The 14,439-nt window shown below is 47.4% G+C and overlaps 1 protein-coding gene across 6 annotated transcripts in view; it reads left to right on the top strand.

Annotated features, from left to right (window-relative positions):
- PRUNE2 (prune homolog 2 with BCH domain) overlaps positions 1-14,439 on the top strand; it is a 260,295-nt gene that overhangs the window by 177,701 nt on the left and 68,155 nt on the right. For all 6 annotated transcript variants that reach the window (XM_082694463.1, XM_082694459.1, XM_082694462.1 and 3 more), the window contains exons 7-9: positions 1,063-1,221; positions 4,082-10,595; positions 11,051-11,822. In XM_082694463.1, the coding sequence (XP_082550589.1) occupies positions 1,063-1,221; positions 4,082-10,595; positions 11,051-11,822 (7,445 nt within the window). The remainder of the gene's footprint in view (positions 1-1,062; positions 1,222-4,081; positions 10,596-11,050; positions 11,823-14,439) is intronic.

Below are 14,439 nucleotides of genomic sequence, written 5' to 3'. Positions count from 1 at the left end.
TCTCTCAAGTAAATAAATAAAATCTTTAAAACGAAGACAAAAACATTTTTTTGAGCAACTAGTATATTCCAGGCATTATGTTAGGGGCTAACATCTGGTTTTCAGTTCCTTCCTTTAAGAAAGAGAAACAACTATGCCAACAACTATGCCAGTCCTCATTGCCATTAATAAAACTGAAAAAGGCCAGCACATATTTGGAGATGATATGAGCTGCAGGTTTGTGGTCATGGGCTCCTTTTCCACAATGATTGATTCCTTCTTAGCTACCACATAGAGCAAGAAGATCTGATATCATAGCCCTTCCTTCAGTCTCCAGACTCCCACACTGGAATAAAAAGCATACAGTTAACTTAGCTAGAGTCATCTTATGGATTCTTCTTGGCATCATACTTATCACTGGATAACAGTTATTTTAAAAACAATAATAAAAATAAATAAAATAAAAAACAACAACTTCCTCCTATTTTTCTGGCAATTGGTTGTAGCAATAGTCAGCAGCTATTCATAATCCTGTGAACAATAAAAGGAAAAGTATTTTTTTTACAAAGCCAATGTCCAAATAAATATTTTAGGAAAAAACCCTTAAGACATTTGTTACTTGTCTGAATTATCGGAATAATGGCCAAGATGTCTGGGGCAGTGGTTGGTTCAGTGAGCTAAGCCTCTGACTCCTGGTTTCAGTTCAGGTCATGATCTTAGGGTGAGATGGAGCCCCAGGGGGCTCTGTCCGTATCGGGGAGTTTGCTTGGGATTCTCTCCCCACTTCTCTCCCTCTGTACCTCCTCCCCGGCTCCTCCCCGCACCCCCGGCCATGTTCATGCACACCCACTCCCATTCTCTCTCTTAAAAACATAAAAAATACTGGCAAAGACTCCTTCCTTCCTTAGGCTAGGAAAACAAAAAGCCAAGGATGTTTTAAGCCATAGCATGAAAGTTTGCCAACTTGTGTGTCTGATAAGAAATAACCTGTCACAACACATCACAACATGGGACCAATTTGTGGCACAAGTGCTGAGGCGAGGCCGTCTGACATTAACATCAACGGCCCTGTTGTTGTTTCAGAACTGTATGTTTCACAGCAATATCAGCAGTGACTTGAAAGCATTTGCGGACAAGTTCGGCTTTGATGTCCTCATCCTCCTGGCCAGCTACCTGTCAGAGGAAGAGCAGCCCAGACGGCAGATCGCTGTGTATTCCCAGAACCTCGAGCTGTGCAGTCAGGTAAGGACCTCCTTCTCTCCCGCCCATCTGCTTCCTAACCTGCTGGCTGTCACAACATGCGGCGGGACTGGGGAACCGATGAGCTGCTCAAGGAAATGCGCCTGAGAGAGAAGGTCCTCGAGAAATGTTGGGGGTATTTCGCACCTTGGGCCATTTATGTATGTAGATACATACGTATGCATTTCTATTTCAGATTTTTCAGAGGTTTTTTTTTTTTTTCAGTTTTGAGGCTATGTCACCCAAAATTCACCTAATCAGAATTGGCGGTGAGATCAATATTGGTCCTTTTTAAAAAATCGAGGTGTGATTGACATATAACGTTATATTAGCTTCCGGGATACAACATGATGATTGGATATCTGTGCATATTGTGAAGGGATCACACCCCAGGAAATCTAGTTCACATCCATCACCAGGCGTAGTTACAAGGAATGTGTTTGTGGGATGAGGACGTTTACGACCCCCTCTCTTAGCGACTTTCAAATATATATTATGGTATTACCAACTGTAGTCACTGTGCTGTACGTTACATCCTCAGGACTTATGTTTTGTAACTGGAAGCTTGTACCTTTCGGCCTCCTTCACCGCCCAACCCCCATACAAGGCCTTTAATGTTATTTTTAAATGTATTTTGTAGTGCAGTACAGTTGACCCTCCGTGTTCCATTGGTTTCACGTGTAGAACATGGTCATTCAGCAACTCGGTATGTTATGTTGTGCCATGAGTGTAGCTACCACCCGTCATCACACAACACTGGTATCATGGACTTATCCCCCATGACCACACGGGGCCTTTTAAAAGATCCCCGCATCTGTTTGTCTCCTAGACCGAATCCATAGAGAGAAAGATCGTATCTGTTTCACCCAAAGAGAGGCAAGTCCTCCTGGGGGTGATATTTTCCTTGAGGGCTGCTACTTGGTTATACCTAAAAAAGAAAAAAAAAAAGTCCCCGTCTGAATACCTACTGGGGGCCCAGTGTTTAGTAACTGATCTAATGCTTTGATCAGAATTGGCTTGTCTCTAAGTACTAAAATTCTGACGGGATAATTAGCTCCTCTTGGTTGATCACTGAATTTTTTAACCCAATGTTTCGGAAATAATATAAGTAGACAATATGAATCAAAATAGGGCACTGGCTATACCAAACCTAGTGTACTTAACAACCAGTAGGAGAACCTACGTGATTCATTATCACCTGGACATGAACATACAACTGACCTGGACATGAACATACACCTGTTTCGTCACTGTCCTCCCTCACTCACGGACCGGACGCCCGTCTCTCCGCCGGGGCTGCAGGCAAAGTCTCGCGAGACTCCTTTCTTTCTCTCGCGAGACTTCTTTCTCCTTCTGCGTCCTCCCTTGCGGTCCCCCAAGAGCTCCATCTTGGTTGTATTGCATGTGACTGTAGATGCTCACGGACTCCTCTGTGCATTCCCAACTGCAGGGTGAAAGAGGAAGGAGCCCCTCTCTGCTCCGGCCGGATGTGTTTTTCAACCCCCCGCCTCTGACCCTCACACACCTGCGCATTGTGTTACCAGCCTGTGGCTTTTACAAAGCTTTGACTGCCCTGGGTTTCCAAGCTGAATTCTGTGTCCGGTCACTGGTTTCCTAGGGACCGACTTACACCTCCTAAGCCTCCAATACGGTGGTTTTCAAATCGCTTAAATCGCTTTAGTGGTTTAAAAACTGGTTAATCTTAGACAGAAGTGGACGAGCCGGTGAAAGGATTAGAAGCTCGGGAGCCGGCTGGGCGTGCCTCTCCTCTTCCCCGCTGCTGCCCCCGGCCACCTGAGAGACCGCTCTGGAGCCGACACAAGGTCAAGACGACCCTAGAGGAAACCTTCTGGGTCCATGGGACCACAGTTGGTTAGGGGTCAGCCTCTGCAGAATTCACAACATGGCTCCGCCACATGTCACCTGCATGGCGTCGGTCAAGGTATCTGACCTTGCTACGTCTCTGTGTCATCACTGGCAAAACAGGGATAAAAATCCCTACCTTGTACAGAATTGTCTTGAGGATGAAAGGAGATAGTGTACATAAAACCCTTAGAACTGCACCTGGCGTATGGAAACAATAAATGTGAGTAATTATCATTATCTATGTGATCTCCCTAGTTATTTTCAGTGTTGTTGCTCTCACCTCCGCTCTTCCTGTGGGGCCATTTCAAAAGCCCAGTGGGCAAAATAGCCCTGACATTTCCTAAAAATCATAGAGGGGCAGCCCGCTTCCGGCCTCTCACCACCTTCTCTTGTCCTCCAAGGGCAGCTCGGTCTGTTCTGGGCTCCAGGCCGATGTTTCCAGGGGGGCAGAAAGAGATAGTTGGGGCTCATATGCTGTTGGAAAGCTCCACCCCCGGTAGCTTTCTCTTTCCTATTTCCTCCTTTGCCTTATGAGGCAAAGGCTTTCGGAGGTAAAAGAGGGTCCTGGGTTCCTCCTTCTGCTCCATTTCCCTTCATGCCCATACTCATCCCACCCCCACTTCTTCTCAGCAACCAGCATTATCTCCGCTTTTTGCGAGCTTGAGTTTCACTCCTGTTGGAAGATGATATTGTGCTACACCAAGGAAAGGATTTAAATGGTTTAAATCTCGTAACCTGTAACTCTCAGAAGCAAACAACACTGAGCAGCGGGATTTTGAGTTAAAAGAAAAGCCGGTTTGATGGGATTGTAGAAAGAGGTGGCGGTATTTTAAGTGGGATTTTCCATGTTTTACATTATGCGGTCTTCATTTGTTTGAGATCTTCTTTGTAGAACGATGCACATAGATTAATTTTATATTAAGAAAAACTAAGAGAGACAAATTGCAAAGAGCAGAGTGCCTAAGTGCTCACACAAACCCCTGTGCCTCCCTGACAGATTTGCTGTGAGCTGGAGGAATGCCAGAACCCTTGCCTAGAGCTGGAGCCCTTTGAATGTGGCTGCGACGAGATCCTGGTGTACCAGCAGGAGAACCCTTTGGTGACCTGTGATCAGGTGGTTCTTCTCATCAAGGAAGTCATCAACAGGAGGTGTCCAGAGATGGCTTCCAACAGCCGGACGTCCTCGACCGAAGCTGTGGCAGGAAGCGCCCCACTGTCCCAGGGATCTTCCGGGATTATGGAATTGTATGGCTCCGACATAGAGCCACAACCCAGCTCCGTGAATTTCATAGAAAACCCTCCAGATCTGAGTGATTCTAACCAGGCTCAGGTGGATGGGAACTTAGACCTCGTCAGCCCCGATAGTGGCTTGGCCACCATTAGGAGCAGCCGTTCGTCCAAGGAGAGCTCAGTTTTCCTCAGTGATGACAGTCCAGTGGGAGAAGGTGCGGGGCCTCACCACAGCCTTCTCCCAGGGTTTGACTCCTATAGTCCCATCCCCGAAGGAGCAGTCGCTGAAGAGCACGCCCGGTCCAGAGAACACAGCGAATCTTTTGATCTCTTCAACTTCGATCAAGCGCCCATGGCTTCTGGGCAGTCCCAGCCGTCTTCCCATTCTGCAGACTACTCTCCCGCAGACGACTTCTTCCCCAATAGTGATTCCTCAGAAGGACAACCGCACACCGGACCTAAAGAAATCAGTGGGATAGGGATGGACATGTCTAATTTTTCATCCAGTTCGCTTTTGTCAGGGGCTGGCAAAGATAACCTTGTGGAATTTGATGAGGAGTTTGGTCAGAGACAAGATAGTCCCCGGGATCACTCTGAAAGAAATTTGAGCCTGACAGGTTTTGTGCGAGATAAAACTCCTTCACCAGAAAGGCTAAAAAATATTGGAAAGAGGGTCCCACCAACACCTATGAATAGCTTTGTAGAAAGCTCACCATCTACCGAAGAACCGGCTCTACTCTATCCAGATAATATGACCCAAAAAACAATAAAAACAGGTCACATCGGGCCACCTCAGACCCGTGCGAGGTGCAGCAGCTGGTGGGGTGGTTTGGAAATCGACTCTAAAAATATTGGAGAGGCATGGAGTTCCAGTGAGCAGGAGTCTGTCTTCCAGAGCCCCGAGTCATGGAAAGATCATAAGCCAACCCCAGCAGATAGGAGAGCCTCGGATTCTATTTTTCAACCAAAGAGTCTCGAATTCCCAAAGTCAAGTCCCTGGGAGTCTGAGTTCAGTCAACCTGGGCTTAGCAGCAATAATATTCAAGACCGAAATGAGGACAGTTTGCAGTTTCAGAATGTGCCCCCAGAGAAATTGAATTTGCCAAATGCTTCTCCTCAGGGAACAAATCACCTGATAGAAGACTTTGCCGCCTTGTGGCATTCTGATCGCTCTCCCACAGCGATGCCAGAGCCGTGGGGTAATCCCACAGAAGACGGCGACCCTGCCGCTGCGGTGTCGTTCCCAGCCTGGAGGGCCTTTGGTAAAGAAGATGGCGCCAAAGCTCTGGCAAGTACCTGGCACCTGCACCCAACCAGTGGTGAGACGCCGTCTGTGAGGGACCCGAGCCAGTGGGCCATGGCAAAAAGTGGGTTTTCTTTTCCTTCAGAAGACAATTCACCCAGCGAGGCCAAGAATGAAGAAATCTGGGGCCAGAAGAACCACAACCCCAGGGACAATATCCTTATATCTGGGAATCCCAGCTCCAATCTGGATCATGCATGGAATAGTTCTAAGCCAACACAGGAGGATCAGAATGGTTTAGTGGATGGAAAAATTAGGGGGAAGGTGTATGAAAAGGTTGATTCCTGGAATCTTTTTGAGGAGGGTATCAAAAAAGGGGGGTCGGATGCCATGGCACCGTGGGAAGATTCCTTCTTATATAAATGTTCCGATTACAGTGCATCCAACATGGGGGAAGATTCCGTGCCTTCCCCCTTGGACACCAACTACTCTACATCTGACTCTTACACGTCACCAACATTTGCTGGAGATGAAAAAGAAACAGAAGACAAGTCATTTGCTAAAGAAGGAGACTTGGAGTCAAAAGATGAGAACTCCACCGGGGGGGAGATTGAAATCCCTCCTCAGTCCCCAGAGAAGCAACCTAGGAATCGAATTAGCTCAGGTCCCGGGAACCTGGAAATGTGGGGTTCCCCTGATGCAGATAATAGTTGTTCAATAAATGTCACTCATAACTCCGATAAAGATTTACTTGAGACTGAGCCCACCTATGATAAGAACATCTCCCTGGATGATGACATTGGGGAAAGCAGCCTGTCCAGTTACGATGACCCCAGCATGATGCAGCTGTACAACGAGACCAACCGTCAGCTCACGCTTCTACACAGCAACACCAACTCCCGCCAGGCGGTCCCCGACAGCCTCGACTTGTGGAACAGGGTGATTCTGGAGGACACGCAGTCCACTGCGACCATCTCTGATATGGATAACGATTTGGACTGGGATGACTGCAGTGCCGGTGTGGCGATCTCCAGCGAAGGTCAAGCACAGGGATACACGGCTGAAGGTCCTGAACCTGAGACCCGATTTTCCGTGAGACAGCTGGAACCATGGGGTGTGGAGTATCAGGAAGCAAATCAGGCGGACTGGGAACTCCCTGCCTCTTCTGAGCACAGCGAGGACCCTCCTGCCAAGGAATATGACACCTTGAATGAAAAAAGTGGGCAGCTCATCGCAAATAATATTTGGGATTCCGTCATGAGAGATAATGACATGTCTTCGTTAATGATACCAGGCCCACCATGTGTTACAGATTCTGAACTACACAAGTCACCTCCCGAAACTCCCAACTCATCAGAAAAAATTAAGGACAATTATATCCCAGAGGTGCTAGAAGCTTCTGGAGCCAACGAGTCAGGAACACTTGATCCTGATAAGCAGGACACGGGCAGAGGAACCCTGCCAAGGGATGCGGCATCCTGGGCATCCACCCTTGAGAATCCGGGACATGTTGCACACTCAGATCCGTGGAAAGGTCCTCACTATGGACAAAGTGAAGGTGAGGAGGAAGCCCGTGGAGCTGTTGCTAGGGAACGGCTCAGTGAAGAGGAGATGCTAGATAGAACCTCAGAGATTTCTGGAAAGGGGCCAAGCCACCAGGAATGCTCTTCCCCCACGGCATCTCCACATCAAGAAATCTGCGACGAATCGGGCAAAATCAGCTCTCATTCAGCCACTTCCAGTCCTCAGAATGAGGAACCCCAGGAGGTTTTAGAGTATGAGAGCGGGTCCTACAATCCGGATCCCTGTGATGGTCACACAGACCTGCAGGTCCAAGAGACCTACGACACGCACCTCATGGATTATGGAAATTCAGGGGAAACCACAGAAATTTCAGGTGGGCTGAAATTAACAAAAACTGTGTCTTTACCTGAAATGGATCTTGAGAAAACTGGAAAATGTAACGTTCTGGAACCAGAGAGAGTGAACAAAGAGCCACCCCACGAATGTCCCCAAAGCCTTGACATTTGGGAGGCCTCTATAGAGACTAACACGCAGGTCAATTTACCAAGTTCTGAGATAACTAAGAATCCTGAAGTCGAGAGTACCAAAGACAGCCCTCCAGGAGCTGACCCATCAGGAAATTATCGCAGAGATAGTATTTCTAGTGAGTACACACATTCCAGCACATCCAGTCCTGGCCTAAACGATTCTTCAGCTGCATTGCTTTCCTGGGACCAGGGACCCAATACAAGGCATCAGAAGCAGCAGCAAGATGATTGGAACCAACAGAATCCCCAAGAATCTGCGCTAATTACTACTGACAGTCAAGTAGAAGTAATTACTGAAATGCAGGACCTGGAGAAAACCAGAATGGACAGGTTGGAAAAGAGCTTAGATCACAAGGTTCCTAAATTTTTAGAGATTTGGAATGACTCCTTAGATGGCGATTCCTTTTCCTCTTTATCCAGCCCTGAAACAGGCAAATATTCAGAATATTCCACTGCCTGTCAAGAAGGAAATCTAGTGGTTAGCTGTCAGGAGAAAAACGAGCATGACATTTCTAAAACTCTGCAGCCAGAGGAGGCCAGGTTCATGGCAACAAGCTCAGGTTCTGATGACGACAGCATAGGGGATGAAGAGTCAGGGGAGAAAGAGAGGCATCTGGGCACTAGTCAAGCTGCTAAGAGTGAACCCAGGGCTTGGGATTCACTGAATGACCCTAATAAGTTCTCAGCCACAGCTGATCCTAGTGATGAATTTTCTGCCTATGGAGGCAGTTCAAAACCAACAAAGTCAACTCCGTTCTGTGACAGTCAACCAAACAGCCCTGATCACTGGAGTTTCTCGCCACTAAAGGAGACTGAACTGCAGATCACAGCAGTGGGAAAGGAGATGAGATCTCCAGAAACAGCGAGGATGGGAGATACCCTGTGGCAAATCTCCCCCCAAAGTGAATCGAAGACTGAGAATTATTCTAAATTGGAAATGCTTGGCTTCTCAGCAGAGAGCACTGAGTGGTGGAACGCCTCTCTGCAAGGAGGACGACCAATTGAGAGTACATCGGAAAGGGAATTACCTAGCTCAAGTAGCATGTTAGAGATGAGCTCTTCAGTGTACCAAAACTTGAGTCCCTGGGGGGTACCCATGCAGGATGATAGGGAACCCATGGAAACACAGTGTACCAATCCTTTCACTGAGGAACCTCAGTCACCCTTCCTGGATAGCAATGAAGAGAACTCCCATAAGCAACTTTGGAACATTCAACCAAGGCAGCCAGACCCAGAAGCTGATCATCTTAGCCAGCTGGTAATACTGGACCAAGTTAAAGAGAAGGATTCCAGAGAGCAAAGCTCCGTGTCTTCTGCCGGTCAAGAACCGACTTCGGAAACACCTACCCAAGATCAGGAGTGTCAGAGCGCAGTGCTGTCCGTCTGGGGTCAGCCGGACCCAACATTTACTCACACAGATGAGAAGGGACCTGTGATGTCTAAAGTTTCGACGGTTGAGTGTCAAGAAACAAATTGGTGGGAAGAAGGAAAATCATATCCAGATAAAATAACGAATTCAACCACTGCCTCAAAAGATTTCCGCACTGTCAGTCCTTCCACCGAGTTGATAAAGAAGTCGGGTTCTGAATGGAATGTCTGTACCTCTAGTGAGGGCCCCCAAGGCACATTTGTTCCAGATATTTTACATGGCAACTTCCAAGAGGGTGGACAAGTGGTCGCAGCTTCGCCTGACTTGTGGATGGATGCTAAGCAGCCCTTCAGCTTGAAAGCAGATGGTGAGAATCCAGATCTACTGACTCACTGTGACCCTGACAGCAATTCTCAGGCTTCCAACAGCCCTGATATATGTCATGATTATGAAGCAAAGCAAGACACAGAGCAGCACATCCAGGCTGGAGTGGGGCCCGGAGGGGTAGCTGGTGAGTTATATCTCCCTGAGCCAAAGACGGATGAAGAACCCAGTCCAGAGCCTGGGCAGGAATTTGTCCCAAGCAATCCAGAACGATCTTCTGAAGATGTGATTCCACTGCCCCCAGTCAGTGATCTGGTGGACACAAGGGGTTCATCTCCACCTGCCTCTCACAAAGCTTCCCCTGAACCTTCTGAAATCAGTGGTGGAAATAATACAGATGTCCAAGGATCTGAGACAGGAGTTGCCCCAGATCCAGCACTAAATCTACAGCTTGCAGACAGGACAAGCCCAATGATCGAAAACGTGGGAACGGGTATTTGTGTAACTCTCCACGAGCCAACTGTGGACAGCAACAGCTCGCCGATGTCAGAGGGCTTTCCCCCCGAAAGCCAGACAGATGCAGGAGCCTTGCTGGACCATGAGCAGCCCTTTGCTACCGAGAATTCTCCTGCTGGTCCTGACGCCTTGCTGGCCTCAGACACTTGCCTGGATGTAAGCGAAGCTGCCTTTGACCACAGTTTCAGCGACGCCTCAGGTCTTAACACGTCCACGGGAACGATAGATGACATGAGTAAACTGACATTATCAGAGGGCAATCCCGAAACGCCAGTTGACGGGGATGCGGGGAAGCAAGATATCTGTTCATCCGAAGCCTCATGGGGTGATTTTGAATATGATGTCATGGGCCAAAATATCGATGAGGATTTAATGAAAGAGCCCGAGCATTTTCTCTATGGTGGTGACCCTCCCTTGGAAGAAGACGCTCTGAAGCGATCGCTGGCACCTTACACACCGCCCTTTGATTTGTCCTACCTCACAGAACCGGCTCTTGGTGCCCAATCAACAGAGGAGGCCGGGTCCCCCAAGGATGAGTCTCTGGACAGCGAAGCAGCCGAGATACTGCTTTCTGCCCTTCCCAAGCAAAAAAGCAATGAAAAGCATGAAGAAACCCCAAACAGCCAGCCTGGACAGCTGGTTGTGCTGCATATTCATGAAGGTCCTGAGCCAGAGGGAGCCCACTCCAACCTAGAGTGGGCTCCTTCGAACATTGACTGGGAAGTAGAAACGGATAACTCGGATTCACCAGCAGGTGGAGACATAGGACCACCAAATGGTAAGAAACAACATGGTCCTCCACCCTCCCACCCTACTGCCCCCTCCCCCCGCCCCCACTCCTGGAACCTGCCGCTTTCCTTCAATTAATGTCTTTGTAAACCAAGCTCTTCCTATCAAGGGGGTAAAAAGAGGAACTAACTGCATTTGCTTAACCAAATCCTCCATTAACAGCAGTAAATGTCTGCTGTTTTTATAATACTTCTCTTTGAGAGTGCCTGGGAAAATAAAACAGCTCTACAAAAAATATATATATATATATATAATATAAAATATATATCTATAAAAATATAAAAATATATATCTATATAAAATATTAAATATATATCTATAAAATAAATATATATATATCTTAAATTATCTCTCCTTAGATGGATCATTTGCAAAGATCACACATCACATAATGTGCTAATTCTGCCTTGTTCGCCCCTTCTCGCCTTCATCTTCCACTTCTAGGAGTCAGCGAGGGAGTGTCAGAGTTGGAAGAAGAAAAAGTAATTCCTATCAAAGAGCCTGAGCGGATAACACCAGAATACAGGGAAGAAAGGTCCACAGAGAAGAATGAAGATCGTCACGCGCTACACATGGACTACATACTTGTAAACCATGAAGAAAATTCACCCCCAACACCTGAGGCCCGGAAAGCTCGAGAAAGCACATGCGAATCAGGAGAGTTTCCCACGGGTCCTGAAGAAACAGGGCTGCCGGGAACTCCGCTAGCTGGCCTCTCAGATTCCTGTCAGCCCGTCTCCTTCAGTGGAAGAGAAGATGGTTCTGTAGAGACAGTGTCTCCCAAAGGTGATAAGGATAAGAGATCATCTCTTGAGAGCCCTGGGCAAGACCAGAGCTGGATGGTCTTGGGTCACAGTGAAGAGGGCGATCAGTCGTTGGAAGCTAGGAACTCAGGGCCTGGAGGGTCTGGCCAGGTGGTAGAGCTGACCTCCCCTTGTGGCTTAGGTGAGGGCCCCCACCTACAGGTTCTAGGAGGAATGAAGCCTGTGGAATCTTTAACTCTAGAAGAGGCCCCTGGTCTGGGCAGCCAATCCCGGAAGAGCAAGGGCCGAGGCAGAGCTGGCCCAGACGCGGTTCTAGGGCAGGCCATCCGCCATGACAATGAGTGGGAAATGCTTCCACCTCAGCCTTCTCGGAAAAACAGGATCCTTGAAACAGAAATGGAGGAGGAGACAGAGTTTCTGGAGCCCAGAACGAGGAAACCGAGACCAAAAGGGTAAGCTGAAAGCTAGATTTATTTTTTTTAATGAAAAATATTGTATTAGAATCTGGGGAACTGGTGAGGGATTGTGGAATATGAAGAACAACTGGATGATGGGAGCTTTGCTTCCAGGTATGGCCAAGCAGCATCTGTAAAAACAGCTGATAGATAAACATAAAGATAATGAGGATTTGTGGCTATTTTCAGTCACAAAACAAAACAAAAACACTTCAGTTTCCATCCAGAGTCTATACTTACCCTTCTGATACTTACCCTACTCTACCTACTCAATACCTATATTACTCTTAAACAAGCAGTTGGAACCAGAGAAAGCAGGGCACTAACAATTTTTTCATAGAGCACCAAACAGTTTGCTTATATTATCTCATTTAATACTTACAACAACCCTGATGTGGTCGGTGTTATTACCTTTACTTTCCACACCTCGGTGGGGTGGGGGGGGGGTCCCTTGAAGTAAGTAACCAGAGGGAACACTTGGATTTTAAGGTTTTTCACCTCTAGAGCCAGTACTTTTCCAGCAGACACTCTGCCTATCTCACACAAAGGGCAAGTCTGGTTTTATGTCACAGCTAACTTACGAGGAGGGCTGACTAAGGAGACGCCGCAGCAGGCTCAAAATCTTAGTGTGAAATATTCACTCCCCAGCTGGCTGAAAAATTGGCCAACAGCCATCAGACTAGGGATTCATTCATTCATTCACCACATGGGGTCTGAGAATCTGCTCTGTATGGAGTTTCTGGGTAGCCAGTGGGTATAAGACAGCACGTCAGAGAACAGGATGTCATCTCTGCCCTCTGAGCTTCCCAGGCCCTGTTGACACCATGAAAGGTTGTTCATTTCTCTTTATTTGTCCTAATGGAGCCCTCTTGCTCCCAGGGACAAAAGGCCAAACTATGACAAATTAAAAGGGAAGATCTTATTTCCTCTTTAAAATGTAGCAGAAAAAAAGATCTCTTTTTTCTACTCATTTCAGGAGCCTAAAGGAGTAGGCCTACCATGGACTCACTGTGAGTCCAAGAATCTAGATCCCAGCCTAGCTCTGCCGTGACTGGCCATGTATGTTGGGATCAACCCTAGGCTTAATTTCTTCCTCCATGAAATTGGTGGCTTTGGCTGGAGGACCTCAGGCCTTCCTCAAGTTCCCATCTGCAGGAGCCTCATTTGCAAGTAAACAGAATGTGTCCTCAAGAGCTTTGGTCTTCACAAATTTCCTCTCTCTCCCCGAAAGGAATAAGAAAAGAAGAAGGAAGAGCAGGGGTAAATCAAGGGTTCTTAAAGGGCCTTAAAGAGTTAAAGTCTCGTATTCAAGGGCAGTTTCCTAAATCCAGACCTTTTCAGTTGGCCTAATCTTCCTTTTTCCTGTCAAGCTATTTCCTTCCAGAGAGCCCCCAGATCCGTTATAGAAAGAGGGTAGCAGATGGATCCCAGCAGCCCCGCTGGTGGTGTTATGGATAGAGCTCAGAACTCCGCAGCCTTGCCTTGGCTGAGCCATTGTTTGGCTTCTGGTCTGCATTTTCATGCCCCTGTGGTCCAACAGATGAGACTGCTCCCTGGTGCCACCAGCCCCCTCTCTTGCCAGCAGATTTCTTTGCTCGTATTTTTCTGCTCAGCCCCTGTAGTAATGACAGTTTTCTCACAATTTGGGGAGGGGGCAGAGTTTCCCCACGGCACCTGTATTATTACCTTTTGTGTAAATAATTTACTCTCGGCTATGTTTGAAAGGTCTCTCTGTGCTAGATTTTGAGAGGGCACGGAGCTGTGGCAAACAGTGATTCTCTAAGTGGGGTCCTACAACCAGCAGCCTTGGGGCGCCCAGCTGACTGCCAGTAGAACATGGGACTCTTGATCTGGGGGTTGTGAGTTCAAGCCCCATGTTGGCAGTAGAGATTACTTTTTTTTTTTTTTTTTTTTTTTTAATAAAAGCAGCAGCCTCAGAATCACCTGGGTGCTTGCTAGAAATGCAAGTTCCTGACCCTACTCCTCACTCTAACTGAATCAAGAACTCCAGTTGGGGTCCAGCAGTCTGTGCTTTAATACGGGTGACTTTGGTTCATGCTCAAGTTGAAGAACCACTGGTCTGACCACTGGTCCCAGTCCTCTAGTTTAAGAAGAGAATGAAACACAGGTGAAGAGGAGATAATAGTGTAACATGTAAATCAAAGTAGTTGATGACCAACGTGTGTGTAAATATACATAGCTATCATGAGCGTTTGCCATGGCCGGCGTACTGAGCCCCGTGTGTGCACTACCTCATTTTTCCATGGCAGGAATTACACAAGGAAGAACACTGATGTTCAGAAAGGTCGAGGGGCGCCTGGGTGGCTCAGTCGGTTAAGTATCTGCCTTTGGCTCAGGTCATGATCCTGGGGTCCTGGGATCCAGTCCCGGTATCGGGCTCCCTGCTCAGCGGGGAGTCTGCTTCTCCCTCTGCCTCTTCTCCTGCTTGTGCACTCTCTCTCTCTCTCAAATAAATACATAAAATCTTAAAAAAAAAAAAAAAAAGAAGAGAAAAAAGAAAGAAAGGTTGAATCACTTCGTCTGGTTTCTAGTTAGAAATTGAAGAAGCTGCGATTCGAATTTCAGTCTTTCCATGTCCAGAGTGTGTGTTCCT

The sequence above is a fragment of the Mustela nivalis genome, assembly GCF_964662115.1.
Source record: "Mustela nivalis genome assembly, chromosome: 13".
Taxonomy (NCBI): Eukaryota; Metazoa; Chordata; class Mammalia; order Carnivora; family Mustelidae; genus Mustela; species Mustela nivalis.
This window is presented reverse-complemented; position numbering and strand designations above follow the sequence as displayed.